Below are 16,170 nucleotides of genomic sequence, written 5' to 3' on the forward strand. Positions count from 1 at the left end.
CATTCAAACAGATAGTAGCTAGCTAGCTAGCCTCGATGCTAATTAGTATAACGTAGCTCTCACATGCGAGTTAGTGGCGATATCCAAATCAATATAAACAAATATTAACAAAGTTGAAAGTGTCCCATTGTAGTTTTTGTTATTTTAATGGCAACTTTATAAAATGAGCAATGTGTATGAACAAAATGGTGCGAGATCAATGTCGATCTCCTAGCTAATCATGAACAAACTTTTAGGCTAACAGACGTGAAGTTCCCAATGCTATTTGTCTGTTGCATAGCAACAGCCACACAAAGGGGGACTATTTTCTCTTGGCTACTGAAATGCATTACACAATGTTTGGTGACTAGAACTTTTTTGTGCTGAAAGGCAGCTTACTGTTTATAATTTAATTTTACTTAATATTTATAAAGTTGCTGGCAACCGTGTTATAAAAGCAATAAGGTACTCGAGTCAATGAGTGCATTTAGAGGCATCTCACCAAAGCATAGCAGCCTGTGACTGGACGTCTTCATCACATAGGTTACTAGCCAAGGCTTTAATTATGTTCAAATTGATCATCTGTCAATTATAGAATGAGAATGCTAACGTGAAGGTCAAACTTGGCTGTGAAATGGATCTGGAAACCTGTCATTCACAGGAAAGTATCTGTGTTCAAAGTTAAAAAGATGCTGTTAAACAGTAGTATCTGAATTTAGATATTCCTTTGTGTTGGCTCTACATTAAAGATATTTTTGATTAATTGACCGATCGCCAGGGCTCCGCCCCCTAGTTATTGTTGCTACGTCCGACACAATTCCCGGAACTCTCCATGGCGAGTACGGGTACAAGCGCTATAACTGTCAGTGTGAGTGATGATTTTTGGAGTAATACCTCTGCGATATCCTCCAGATCAAGCCAAAAGGGCCTGCAATATGCAGTGGAAGGATATATCCAAAATATTAAGATCAACAACGAAGTGGACACAACAATAATTGAAGCAAAGGCATACAGGTCTCAATAAAAAATAGAAACCCTACGACCTCTTCATTGAAATGCAACCAGCACAACCTTGTAGACTAGTCATGTTATTTCACCACTTGGTAAGATCTGTATATAATATTTCAAGCCAGCTAATAACCTCCAAAGATTATTTATTCTTATTATTTATTCCGTCTCTGGCGAGAGACTCTGGAGGTATATAGGATGGTGACTTTTTTAAAGTTGCAAGCTGATTGCGAACGCCAGCAGCGTACATACAAAGTGCTGGTTAAAAGTTCTGTTCAATGTTGTATCAAGCATAAATACAAAGTGTTCGTTAAAAGTTCTGTTCAATGCTGGCCTTTGCTATCGATAGCTACGACAGCTCTGCGTGCAATTATACAGACAGTAACATTGACATTTAGATGGTGACATACATTAACATTTTAATTTTTAACATAAACACTTTAGTCAGAGAGACTAGTTATGTTCTTTTAGTGGTAATAATACAAGTATTCATGAACCATAACTGTTTTGGGATTTTCTTTCAACTAGATAGTTAGTGATCATACCTAGCGATACCGTAGATAGATAGATAGCTGCAAGCAGCCTTATTTACTTTGGAGCAGACTTATGTGTGTTTTTCGATTTATTGAGCTGGGGCTGGGGTCTCCCACACTGTTTAATCCACCGCCGGCACCTTTCCTCTGTGTTTAGGGCTATGGAAATGTGAAAAAAACTACGGGTCCATCTCTCAGCGTACCTTTGTGTAGGATCTACAAGTCTCGTAGGCACACTGTTTAACCATGCTGCTCAGACCTCAAAGGTGTCGGACCTTCTTCTCCTAGTAGCGGTTGCTAAGGTATGATTGGACGAGGGAGTTTCACGATCTGTCAATTGACAGAACTCATGTTGAGTCTTTGAATGTGGCCCCTCTATTGATCCCTAAACACATCCAGGGGCCCCAGAGCACAGGCTGCTGTGCCAGGTTGGTATATGCCAGGGGCCCACAGGGCACAGGCTGCTGGGGCAGGTTTATGCCAGGGGCCCAAAGGGCACAGGCTGCTGGGGCAGGTTGGTATATGCCAGGGGCCATAAGAGCACAGGCTGCTGGGGCAGGTTGGTATATGCCAGGGGCCCGACACAAAAGCATCCTTCTATATGTCTCCACACACCTCTGTAAACATGCACAAATACACTCACTCTAGAGAACACACCACACAGGACTTCACTGCAGGTCGTCAGTCAGAGCCTGACACAAGCACACCAACAACCATCATTATTGGCTAATGTTATGTAAGCTCGATTTTTCCTTGGTAGGGATTTGATGGTACTTCCTATCACAATAACACCTAACTTCTTACCTGGAGCTAGGAGGCTGCACGAAACACAGCATATTGTCTTGCATATTTAATGCCGTGCAAAGGCTAAAGTATTTCCTCTTACATACTTCACTTAGCTCCAGAATGGACAGCTGCACAATATAACAGCCATTGATTGAATATATGCCATCACACTGCTAAAATGTATATTCTGGATGCAGTTGAATCTCAGACATGAACTCCTAAAGTAATGTAGAGCCATAGGAATGCATTTAGTTTTCAGGAAAGATATTATACCATACTGTTTTCATGAAATGTACTGTAGTATAACATGTTTTTCCAGATTGAGAAGAAAGTTTAATTTTCAAGGGGTTTCATTTGGTGTGGAGTTTATTTGAAATGTTAGCCAAATGTTTGGACAGGCGAGAAGAATGAGTGCTTTGAGCGGCTACAGTAGAGCTCTGTGTGTGCCACTCTGATCCAGGGCTGCTTTTCAGAGGAATGTGTTTTCCAGACTCTGGCTTGTAGAGCTGTTTGTATATCCAAAATAGACAGACAGTCAGCCCCCTCGTTCCAACACAGTGTTGTCAGATGACATAGGTGCGAGCTTGCTGTCTCTCCAATGTGAGATAGCCAGGGGGTGTGAAGGAGAGAGCACTGTGTGCAGGAGAGAGAGAGATTCAGGGACGCCAGAGCAAATCAGCTTCAGGCTTCCTTCACTTTCGTTCCTTCTGTTTTTCTTTTTCTTTCCCAGCTTCCACCTCCCTCAGTCTCTCTCTCCACTCCTTTAACTTTCTCTCTATATTAAATGAAGGTGTTTGCTGTAAACTCCCCACAGATTCTCAAGGACGAGGAAGTATTACTGACAAAAGTCCAATTTCTAGAAGATTGAGCTGATGCTGCCGGCATGCAGTAGTTGTGTTCCTTTTGAGCATGTTTAAAAATGTGGTCACGCTCCCTCAGTGAGAGACGAAGAGGGCGGGGGGGGGGGGGGTGGATGTGGGGGGAGCTGGGGAAAGACTGCTCCTCTAAGTCCCTGCTCTGGAAGCGGTGAGTCATGTTGAAGTTAGGTCTCCATCACAGTGGAGATATTTAGAGAGTGGCTGCAGCCTCTTGACAGACAGAAGACAACAAACAGGGTCCTGAGTTAAGCAGCACACCTACATGTCCCACTTTTGCTGCTTTAAGATGAGATGAGATTCAACTTTATAGTCAATGTGCAGAATATGGTACAAACCCAATGAAATGCTCTTAACATCTAAGCAGAAAATATAGTATTATTTATGTGTAATCATTATGTATCCTTATGTAAATGATACAGGAAAAGTAAGTACTACCTCATGAGTTACATCTTACAAGATGTACAGTGGAGAGTTACAATAAGCCAGAGGTGCCCGACACGTCGATCACGATCGACGTGGCGATCTCGGAGACTTTCCCTGTCGATCTCCAAAATAATTTCAGAAATACAGATCTCCGACTGACTTCTGAACCCAGAGAATTTTTAAACTGAACACGCGTTCTCTTGTACCTGGATTTGCATACAGGCCTGTGCGTGTTTCAAAGCAGTTCACACAGAATAATAGGTGGGGCAATAGGTTGATAGTAGGCGTTTTTTCCCGGAGACGACCCTGCTATCCCACGATATCTGTGGGCGTGGTTGCCGTTGGTTCGTTTATTTACCCGGCCGTCTTGTCCACATATTGTTGACGAGCATGGCGGAGGCACCACGAAAGAAGTCGAGAAACTACAGTTTCAATCCAGAATGGGAGGAGGAATTCCTCTTTACCTTGGTCACTGGTGGTCAAAGTGGTGAACTCGATTTGAGCAAAAGCTCTTCAGCATCGCTTATTCAAGGCGTTATTGGATGAGTTCGATTCGGCGTATGGAGACCCGCCTCTGCATGCCGATGTCAGGTGGTTGAGTTGCGGCAAAGTGCTGCAGCGATTTGTTGACTTGCTGCCTGAGATTAAGACGTTTCTGTCGGAAAGGAACGAGGAGCGCAAAGAACTTTCAACGGATGAATGGCTACTGGACCTGGGGTTCCTGACAGACATAACCGGGAAACTGAACTCTCTCAACATCGAACTCCAGGGAAAAGGAAGGCACCTGCACCACATGATAAGCGCAGTGAATGCGTTCAAAGGCTAACTCGGTGTCTAGACCACAAATCTGAGAAAAGGGAGGCTGACACACTTTCCAAACCTGGAGAAAATGTCACAGTCCATCAAAGACTCTTCTGATTTTCACCTGAGCAGTACTGTGTGCACCTGGACAAACTGGCATTGGAGTTCCGTCGACGTTTTGTTGAGTTAGACGTCATTGAGGATATTGCTGCATTTGTTTCAAACCCATTCCTGCCTATTGATATAGAGGAGGTTGCAGACAAATTCGAGAAAGCATTTGCTTTGCCTGGTGGAGTGGACATGGAGATGATTGATTTGCAAAATGACATAGAGCTGAAAGCCAGGTCAAGGGACAGTGACTTTTGGGGACTTGTCAGCCGGGAGAAGTTTCCTCTCCTCAGTGCATGTGCACTGAAAGTGAGTGCTTACTTTGGCTCAACCTACCTCTGTGAAATTGCATTTTGCATTCAATTAAAACTAGGCCAAACATAAAGATAAGTTGTAAGTACAGTCTGGAGTCCGGACAGTCTTTTTCTCTCAACGCCTCAATAGGTAGATCTTCAGGTCACCCAGGCAGAGATATGTGATCTTAGGCCTAAAAAGTTTGGGTACCACTGCAATAAGCAATACTAGATACTAAATACATATACTGGACAGAGAAGTGGACAGAGTAGAGACTATACACACAAGAGAATATAGACACTGCATATGTACGCTTGTAGGTACAGTATAGACAGCATACTGTATGTACATTTGGTTATGTACATAGAGTATAAACAATATATGTACTGTAATATTAATTGAACCTGTAGGTGGTTCAGTCTGTGCAAAATATTTATAGTGCAAATAAACGGTTGACTAAAGTACTGTAAACAGTGCAGTGATGCTATTGGAGTGGTGGTGTTGAGGTTAGCAGGGTCCCAGCCACAGGGGAGAAGCTGTTCCTGAGCCTGTTGGTGTGGAAGCGGTAGCCCCTGTAATACCTGCCAGATGGGAGTAGGGTGAGAAGGTCATGGTTCGGGCAGGGGGGCCTCCTTGATGTTTCTGGTCCTCCCCATGCAGCGGTTGTGGTGAATGTTCTTGATGGTGGGTGACTGTGTGCCAGTGATGCGTTGAGCTGCTCTCACCACCAGCTGCAGTGCTTTACAGGCTGATGCAGAGCAGTTGCCATGGCACACTGAGATGCAGTGTGTGAGTAGGCTCTGAATGGTACAGCGGTAGAAGTCAACCAGTATCCTGGAACACAGCTGAGCTTTCTCAATGCTCCGTAGGAAGGAAAGGCCTTTTGGACCAGGATGGAGGACTTCAGGGACCAGGTGAGATCATTGGAGATGCAGAGGCCAAGGAAGTTTGACACACTCTAGTACAAGATCTCCTTGGTCTTCTGGGTGTTAAGGGCCAGGTGGTTGTTGTAGTAACTGCAGTGTTCAGGGTTATGGTGAAGGAGGAGAGGGTGGGGTATGTTGGTCAGAAAGTCCAGTGTCCAGTTGCAGAGGGATGTGCTGATACCAAGATGGCTAAGCTTGGAGATCAGCTGGGATAGAATCACAGTGTTAAATGCTGAACTGAAGTCAGTGAACAGCATTCTGACTAACAGGTCATGACTGTCCAAGTGGGTCAGAGCAGAGTGAGGGGTTGTGGACATAGCGTCCTCTGTTGACCTGTTGCAGCAGTAGGCAAACTGGTTTGGGTCCGATGAAGCAGGCTGACAGGATTTCAAGTTTGAAATAACCAATCTCTCAAAGCACTTTGGCGATGACGGGGGTGAGTGTAACCGGACGGAAGCCATTAAGGGCTGTAGCAGTGGAGAGCTTTGGCATTGGCACAATTGTGGCAGTCTCGACACTACTGCCTGGGCCAGGGACAGATTGAAAAGTCTGCTTCTCTGCACAGGCTCTAAGCACGGGGCCAGGTATTCCTTCAGGGCTAGCTGCCCTCCACGCATTCACCCTGCCCTGGCTAGAGCAAACATCAGAGGTGGAGACTGGAGTGAGTGACAGGCTGCACATCAGGTGGTAAATCTCCTTTGACGATGACCTCCCTGTTTCCTTGGTCAAAGTGAGCATAGAAGTAGTGGAGCTCGTCAGGGAGGGCAAGCCTCGTTGGTGGCGCGGTGCTGGGTGGTTTGGTGTTTGTGATCATCTGCATAACTTGCCACATGTGCCAGGGGTCAGAGGAGTTGAAGTGCTCTTCAGTCCTCTGTTTGTAACATTAACGTCAACGTTGTTTATCCTGGTAGATTGCCCTCCGCAGGCTGGCCCTGGCTAAACTGAAAGCGTCCTGGTCCCCAGACCTCTAGACTGCATCTCTGGCATCTAGTAGGAGGCTAACCTCTCTGTTCATCCGGGGCTTCTGATTGGACAAAGTTTTTGTGTGTGTGTGTGTGTGTGTGTGTGTGTGTGTGTGTGTGTGTGTGTGTGTGTGTGTGTGTGTGTGTGTGTGTGTGTGTGTTTTACTCTGATCAGTTGATGTGTCGATGTTTAAGAATCATTTTTAAAGCAATTTCTTTTGTGTTTTGTCTTGGAAGGCATTGGTCTGTGTAGAGGAATCATTTTGTGATGTGTTCACCAGACTATTTGCTGTAATTGGTTGATTGTGATCAGCCAGGATGCTATTGATTGGCAGCAGGCTGGTGGTGTGACAGGCTCTGTGGAAAGAGGCCAGCACGAGCACCAGGCCAGAGGCCAGCATCAGCAGGACTCACTCAGGACTGGAGCTGAGGAAATCCTGTCCTGGGCTGGGTGCCATCACTGCATTAGCCCACTCACAGTGGGCCTTGGATCCTATACATAACCCATAACCCCTTACCCTTAACCCTTCATCTCATCTGCCTCAGGCTAGTGGGCTCGGCTTTAGTGTTAGACAAGTTCAAGGAAGTGTGGAACTGTCGATATATCCACGTTAAAATACAATAACTACAATAACAACTCAAGCCTTTTTTTTAGGAAGATATACACTTGTTCCAAAGCAACACTAAATATCCATGTATTCTTGTAGTCTTTTAAGTGCAGTGCTGTTCTGCTAAGACCGCAGTGCTGGCTGCTTTTGCCGTGTTGGTATACCCAGGCCAGAGGTAGGGTCTTGCACCTGTGTGGACATTAATATTTGAAAAGAAGCCCTGGGCTAATTTCTCATCAGTCAGGTTCCTGCACCAGTGTTCTCCTCACATTCAGTCAAGGCATATTAACAATTTACTGGCCAAAGGCTCACTGACGGCCCCCAGGGAACTGAGAGCCGAGGTGTTATCCTTCAATCTCCTACCTATGCTCCCCAACACACACAACATCAACACTCTCTCTTTCCCCAGTCTCTCTCTGGTATCAAAAAGAAAATTGAATATCACGTTCCCATAAGTTTAGATGTTTTGGTTCAGAGAAGGTGTTGGATTTCTTTCGTATATGTCGGGAGATTTATTGGGACATCACTTCTGCTTGGCAATATTCAACACCTAGACAAGGGGATGGCAGCCTTCCGGTGATAACCCAGTCCCTATCCTTCCTTCTCATGCTGCACAACATGCTGAAAAAGACTCTTATCTTTTTGCTATTTAAAAAACTCATGTCTAATGTCCTTTTTAAAACGTTGCCTCCTTTTTATTTGCTATGTTTCATATATCACAGTGCTTGTCAGATTTGCTTGATTGGTCAGATTTGAAAATGTTGAGAGGTACCTAAAGTCAAAACTAAGACTAAGAAAAAGAGATACCATAATAATAGTTGTCTTAATATTGAATAATGGTACCTGTTGCCAAAAACATTTATACATAGTATACATCCTGCATGTTTCAGCCATAGCTTATGAAAGTGAAAAGTTGAAAGTGAAAGTCCTCTCTATGGCAGAGGTGGTGTAGACACACACACTCTGAAATCCACCTCTGCATTTAACCCATCCAGGGAAGTGACACACACACAGTGAAGTGAGGTTACACACAGTGAGCTACCTTTGGCGGCGCCCGGGGAGCAGTGATCCGGGTTAGGTGCCTTGCTCAAGGGCACTTCAGCCGTGGATGTGGGCATGGGAGAGCAGTGGTCTACTACTTCCCCCGCCAAAATGTTTCCTATTGGTCGGGGATCGAACCGGCCACCCTACGGTTTCCGGCCTGAAACCCTAACCAGTAAGCCACCCCTTATGGGGACAGTGTGCATGTTTCAACCATAGCGTATGGAGACAGTGTGTATGTTTCAACCATTGCATATGGGGACAGTGTGTATTAGAAATGCAGTGCAGGTAAAGTTTGTATTAGCAGTTTGTAGACACAGCATACGGACAGCAATGTATCCAACAGATGAAGAGATGTCAAAACCTCCATGAGGAGCCAGAGGAGCATGCAAAAAGACCATCTGATCATTCTGTGACTCTCACCTAATGTGTGACGTTTTGTTGAAGAGGGTAATGAGATGATCACAAGGGTTCCATTTCTGCAGCTTAGTAATATTGACACACATCATTGAACATGATTGATGATTTATTATGACTCAATGAATGGTTTCTGTGAAATAGTTCTGGTATGTACTCTGGATGGGTGGATGTCCTTTCAGGTTCCTGGTTCTCCACCATATGGCTGTAAAGGCAAGTAATAGTGTTGAATGACTCAGACAGGCTCACACAGCCTAAAACATCCTGCTTGTTTTGACAGCTGGCTGTTGAGTCTGGCTGGCAGTGCTGCAGAGTGAGTGAGTGAGTGAGCGGGGGGGTGCGGAGGAGTGCAATCAAAAAGTGATTTCTGTTGTAAGAGAGCGGAGATTGACGGATATTGGCCTATCGATCTGCAGGGGTGAAGTGGATAGAGATGTAGGCCCTCGCCTCATTGTTTGCCTCTGAATTCCAGAGAGGCTGCTGGTAAACAGCCATCACAGTGCTCAGCGCTCAGAGCCATGTGTTTAATCAGCACCTCAGCCTCCATCTCCATTTCCTGATCCGGACCCCACTGGAGGAAACTCATTACTGAGGGTGCAGGCAAGAGCACACAAGGTTCAAGAGGAAGAGGAAGAGGCCTCTCAGGGGGTTCAAATGGTGTGTGTGTGCGAGTGTGCATATTTGTGTGCTTGTGCGTGTGAGAGAGTGGAAGAGAGAGACACTTCGTGTTTGTGTGTGTGTGTATGTGTGTGCGCGCTGTGTGTGTGCGGTGTCCGTGTGCGTGTTTGTCAGACCTGCCCACACACAGGTATTGATTCATGGTTGGCTGTCCCTCTCCTAATTAACACAAAGTCCCTTGTTGGCTGGTGTTAATGGGAGAAGGTGACCCATCCATATGTATCTGCTCCTGTCACCCACACAACCCCACACTTCCACTGCCTGGCTGCAGTAAGATGAATCATTTACTGTGTCTCAGCGCACCATATCCCTCAGCCAGCACCAAGTATCTCACAAATACAAATATACATGGAAGAGCTAGGTTTAGTTTCACACATAGTCACACACACACACACACACACACAAATTGCTGACATACACATCGTTGTGGGCTGATTCTTCACATGTACGAATCAAGGTATGGGAAGGAATCCCATCAGTACCATTAAAGGCATACACAGTAATATATGACATATCAGAGCAACCACAAGCTACCTGTTTCTCCTCTTCACCGCTTCGCAGCGCATGTCCCCTGATAGGCCTCTTCCTGTTCAACTATAAGCTGGCTTTCTGATGGTGGTCGTCTGCTGATGTCTCTCCTGCACCCAAGTGGTAATGCCCAATGATGTCTCTCCTGCAGCCCAGTGTTAATACCCAATGATGAAGGCGCCAGTGTTAATACCCAATGATGCCTCTCCTCTACCCCAGTGTTAATACCCAATGATGGAGGCTCCTCTACCCCAGTGTTAATACCCAATGATGCCTCTCCTCTACCCCAGTGTTAATACCCAATGATGTCTCTCCTCTACCCCAGTGTTAATACCCAATGATGTCTCTCCTCTACCCCAGTGTTAATACCCAATGATGGAGGCTCCTCTACCCCAGTGTTAATACCCAATGATGGAGGCGCCAGTGTTAATGCCCAATGATGTAGGCTCCTCTACCCCAGTGTTAATACCCAATGATGGAGGCTCCAGTGTTAATGCCCAATGATGGAGGCTCCTCTACCCCAGTGTTAATACCCAATGATGGAGGCTCCAGTGTTAATACCCAATGATGGAGGTTCCAGTGTTAATGCCCAATGATGGAGGCTCCAGTGTGAATGCCCAATGATGAAGGCTCCTCTACCCCAGTGTTAATACCCAATGATGTCTCTCCTCTACCCCAGTGTTAATACCCAATGATGGATGCTGGTGTTTAAAGCCTTGAGTCAGGAGCGGAGCTCAACCTTGAGGTTCTGCTGTCCTTCACACGGACACCTGCCAATACTCCGCCAGTCCTGTCCATGTCAGTGGAGGCACAGCAAATAGGATAAGAAAAGTCTAAAATGTCCTTGCAAAGACCTTACGGACTTTTGCATTTGCTGAATTGAGTGGGAATTTAGTGCATACTTAAAGCCACCCACATACATATGCGCAGACCTTCCCTTTATCCTGTTCCGGCTGCCTTTCACACCTAAAAATGTTGAATTTCAAACCCCTGGAAAAGCGTCCCCATATTTAAAGGGCTGAGATGCGACTGCTCCCGCCTTTCTGAACATCCACGATCAGCTCCCCCCCTGATGTGTGTGTACCAGTGAAGACCAGAGAGAGCGAGAGCGAGCGCTCCCAGGACACAGGCCAGTGGCAGCATGTGCAGCGCCTATGAATAATGGAGGGCCGGGAGAAGGCCAGGCTGTTGGCAGATACACAGGCACGCAGCAGTAGCTCCTCTCCTCTCCTGGGAGGCTCACTGCTGGCCTCATTAGCTGGGTATTGGCCAAGCCCATAGACGACACCACAGTCTCCCGCCAACCCCCCCAGCTCCAGCTCCCCCGGTCCCACAGCCCCATGGGAAGGGGCCTCGGAGCCTTCAGTGCAGGATTAGGGGGCCTGAGCTGCTGCAGAAGCAGCACTTTATGCAGAGCTGTCCCCAAGCCCACAGAGACACAGCCGTCTTCAAACAGTGCTGAGTCACCAGAGCCCTCACCTCTTCATTAGGCTCCAGCCAGTCCAGGATGTGACGCATACACCCTCACCTACACACAGCCCAGCAGCAGACTCACTGGCCTAGTCCTCACACACAGAAACAGCCCACTGGCACACGGAAGCACTGTTTGCTTCGTCCAGATTCAATCGTTCAAATGATAAGAGCTGAAATGAGTCCTCTCAGGTGCCAGGGCACATTGAACTTCACCCACAGCATATTCATAACATAATCTGGCACACCATAAAATCCAGCAACCTTTTCCACTTTGGTCATGCTTACAATTAAACATTTAAGCTTGATTAATTACTTTCCATGTTGCCACTATAACAGCCTTCTATTGCCAATCTAAGCTAAATGTCATCAATTGAAGGTACATCTAGCCTTAGCCTAGTTAAGGCGTATGGCTTCAGTGGTATTAGGGTGCCAGGCTTCAGTTGTAACAGGGTGCCAAGCTTCAATGGGAACAGGGTGCCAGGCGTGTGGCTAACAGGGTGCCAGGTTGCTTCACTGAAAGCGTTCATCAAGTAGAGCCCGTCAGCAGCTGTGAGGGAAGCAGACTTGAGCTAAACTCGGCACCTGATTCGGCTCTAATCACTCGGTGTGCCCCCGTCGTCCGTTCCTCGTGCTCCTTTCATGAGGCATGTGGATGGACAGTTGGCCTCCACTCTGTAAATCATCTGCATTGTCATGCAAATCATGCAAATCAATTTATATTTCATCCCTTTATTGGGAGCCGAGCCGGGCTCTTCAGCCGAGCGGGGCAGAGCAGGGCAGATGGAGAGAGAGAGCACCCTGACAAAGGCTTTCAATTATGCCCATGGAAAACAGGGTGCACTTGTCTCTTCTCCAAGCCTACGCTGTCAACAAAAGCCTTTTAATTAGTATTCATTAATTGCAGCCCCCACCCTGTACAAGTCCTGCGTGCGTGTTCTTTATCAGTCCATCAAAGACACAGCTAATTGCCTCATAATATCTGAAATAGATATGGCACATGTAACACCATGCTCAAACAGAGAGGTTCAAAGACAGAAAGACAGAGCGGTGCGCTTCAAGTCCAGGCCTGACCAGTGCACTGGGGTAGGGTTCTGAGCCTGAGTGCTAGAGAAATGAGGCGCAGTGGTTAGCGCCACCACTTTGCAAGAGCTTGACCCGATTCCCCATCGTTGCTGGTTGTCCTAGGTTAGTTTGGATAAAAGCATCTGCTAAATACCAGTCCTTTACCATTACCTTCAGCTGAGTAAGGATGCATGTTGCAGGCTCTTCCAAGCAGCGAGATCAGGAGTTGTGGGAGTGTCACAGTAGGCATGGGTACGCAGTGTTCAGTGCTCCAAAGATGGGCAGGATAGCAGAGAATTGAGAACATGGTCATGGACATCAGCAGAGAATTGAGAACATGGTCATGGACATCAGCAGAGAATTGAGAACATGGTCATGGACATCAGCAGAGAATTGAGAACATGGTCATGGACATCAGCAAAGTTCTATATGTTTTAGCAAAGTCCTATAATGTCTCTGGTTTTAGGTTGATGTCTCATCTGGTTAAGAGTCTGGTCTCCTACAAATAATCCGCATAAGCATAAGCCCTCAAGCACTTCCACTGATTTGCAGGTGTTTCCCAATTCCACTGCTCTAAGATCCTTAAACTACTCTGAAATGATTTCAGGCCAATAGCATCAAGCAGGGCAGACTTCCTGTCTCAGTGCAAGCCGCCCAATTAGCATGCCTACAGGTTCTTCCCCTAGGGTTTCTGCTCCTGCTCCTCCACTGATATACCAAACCTAATGTTGGTGATCTACACCGCCAGTGGGTCTCAGAAAGGCCAGGTTGAAATGAATGAGCCCAGTACATTGTCTTCCTTTACACTGCAAATACACACTGTGCCTTGGAAGCGGTGTGGTATCTGCAGTTTTATTGGCCTGTGTTTACTTTGTTTCAAATGAGATTCCCGGTGCCCAGGCTTTGGCCTGTGGGACATCCAGCTGGCCCGTCCAGGTTACAGACCCTCTAAAACACAGGCTGAAACATTGGTGCTTTTCTAAAAATGCTGGTGGAGATTAGCAGGAGCAGGAGTGTTGGAGCTCATCCAATCCGTCTGCATGCTCCAGCAGCATGGGCTCAGATTCATGCTCAAATCCTCTCATCTCTGGCCTCTCAACACCTCATACTCACTCCAGCAAGGGCTGTTAAATGAAAGAAAGAGTGAGGAGGAGCCACGATCTCCCAGGACTTCCATCCGGGACTGTTAGACCATCCTGATATCTTAACAGGCATGTTAGTTCAGTGAGTAATTACAAAGGTTGGGTTTGCTTCACAACGCCTTCCTTTGATGTGAATAAAAATAGGGTTTGCATATTAAGTGCTTTCTTTCACTGTGTGCTTCATGTCAGGGAGAGTAAGGCTTTGGGTTGTATTTGTAATATTCAGCCTTCAGACTTCCAGTTCACTCTCACTATTTGGGTTGTTTCTGGAGCTGGCAAAGGGCTAGCCTTAGCTGGGACAACATTGGTCCAAAATAGGCTTCACCTAGATACACTTCTCTTTCCACTGTGCTTTATCCCACAGAAAGGTACCCCTCTCTCTCTCTTCCCCCCCCCCCCCCCCCCCCCCCCTTTTTCTCTCTCAAACACACACGCACGCACATGCACACACAGATGGCAATACAGACTTAGTTGTCTTTCTGGGATGATGTTGATTCAGCATGTGATACATGTGGTTATGCAGCAGACTCTAGCAGACCTTGTTAGTGATATCGTCTCCATCTCCCTTCCATGCAGTGAAGGAGGAATACAGTAGAAGAGTGGTCTAGCAAAGGCCATGTGCAGGTGTGTGAGGGTATACAAGCAGACCTGAGATGCGAGTGCAGTGGAACAGCTCTAGGGATGAGTACAATCTCAGGAGTGCTGCTGTGGGCAGCACAAGTGCCTTCTTAGGTACGTAACCCTGTTGCCTGGCAACGGGCACTTTGTGCATGGCTTTGTGCAGAGCGGCGGGCTGGAGCGTTGTCACGGGAGATTACAGCGCGGAAGCATTCGAGAGAGACGGAAGCAACGCGACCGCACGAGGTGTCTCTTCAACTTATTATCAGCTGCTGGCTTTAGAGAGGTGTAGGAGGTTGTTAGGGGATTTTTTAGAGAAAGAAAAAACAATGTGTTTGGTTAAGCAGCTTTGTGATGGTGTATGTCTGTATTTCAGTGTTGTGTGATTTTTGAGGTTTTACTTTTCATATTGGAGCTTGATGACAGGTCCTTATTATTTGAAATGATCAGAACAGGATCTGGACACAAGCTCTTACCCATTATGCAATAAGAAGACTACTCTCTTAATTTTTTGTGTGGAATCTAAGCCAAGAGACGTGTGCTAGAATCCTATAATTCTAAAACCATGTGACCATGAGATCAGGTCTGTGAGATTTTCCATTGTTTGGTAAAACACACGTTTTCAGGTCCCCAGTCCATGTCCCATTAAGATGTACACAAGGCACAGGACCCATGAGTGAAGTTACCAGCTGCTTGACTTAGTTTTGACTTGCCTTAGTGACAATAATGCCTGCTGTCCTGAATGAAGCCCATCCTTTGGCTTAATCCCCTCAGATGGCCAGAGCGCACCAGCTCTCGCTCAGGGTTGCATTCTGTTTTGGCTTGGTTGTTTTTGGGTCATTGTCACTGAGTTTGGAAAGTGTGTCAGCAGTATGACATCATGGCAGGAAATGAAACAAGAGCAATCTCTTCAGAGGACTTTTGGCAATATCTACGCATTGCATTTGTACTGTGATCATATGAATGGTGTGTTTTTTTTATGTATTTGTACTTTGAGTGAGTCGTAGGTAATTGAGCCCATTTGTTTCTGTGTGTTGTGTTTGTGTGTAAGTAGATGAGTGCCTCAGATGGTTCCTGTTGGTCCTCGGTTGAGGGTCAGAACCTTATCCTCCTGCTCCAAAGACTCTCCCATCAATCCAGGTGAGACCCCCTCCCCCGCCATGCTTACCCCCCACCCCCCCCCCCCCCCCCCCCCCACACCCCCCCCCACACACACACACGCACACACATCGCCCAAGCCCCCTCCCTCCCGCCCGTCCATGTGGGTTTCAGGGTCTTGGGCTCTTAGTGTGGCCCTCCACTTTGATCCATTCAGGCAGGAGGGGCCCAGGCAGCGCTCTCGTAATGAAAGATTCCTTGAGCTCTGGCTCCGCCAAAAAAGAAAGGGGGAAAAAAAGGAATTGATACTGGCCTATTGTTTGGCCACCACAGCCCCTGCCCCCATCTTCTGGTTGGAAGAATGAGAGCACATCCCTTTGAAGTCGCCCAGCCAGGCCTGCCAGGGGGGGGAAAGAAACCTCAACAATATTGTTTTTCTTTTCTTTTCTTTTTTGGCCAAGTCTGGGTGAGATTGCTCTCAGAACAATGTGCTGCTTTTGGAGCTCTGTGGCTCTCAGGCCCCACCCTAGCTGCCCAGTCAGAGAGGCTGTGCGTTCACGTTCACGATCAGCTCAGGGACAGGCTGCCTGCAAATGTGATGATCTGGCATGGGTTGAGCCTTTCAGTGAAGCCATTCCTGATTAACTGATTCTCATTGGAGATCAGACAGCAGAAATTACATGCATACATTCATCCCAAGCAAATTTGTTCTACAAATACAAATATGTGGACAATTCTCACAAGCAAAACATGTCAAGGTGATTTGAGACAGCAAGCATTTTGTTTGGACTAGTGATCAAGCTAGTG

General features: G+C 46.6%; 1 protein-coding gene across 1 annotated transcript in view; it reads left to right on the forward strand.

Moving 5' to 3' along the window:
• ulk4 (unc-51 like kinase 4) overlaps positions 1 to 4,433 on the forward strand; it is a gene marked incomplete at its 3' end in the record, with an annotated part of 104,516 nt that extends 100,083 nt beyond the window's left edge. The window contains exon 35 of the mRNA XM_080857342.1: positions 4,140 to 4,433. Coding sequence (XP_080713468.1) covers positions 4,140 to 4,433 — 294 coding nt within the window. The remainder of the gene's footprint in view (positions 1 to 4,139) is intronic.
• Between the last annotated feature and the right edge of the window lie 11,737 nt (positions 4,434 to 16,170).

The sequence above is a fragment of the Sprattus sprattus genome (assembly GCF_963457725.1).
Source record: "Sprattus sprattus genome assembly, chromosome: 19".
NCBI classification, from domain to species: Eukaryota; Metazoa; Chordata; class Actinopteri; order Clupeiformes; family Clupeidae; genus Sprattus; species Sprattus sprattus.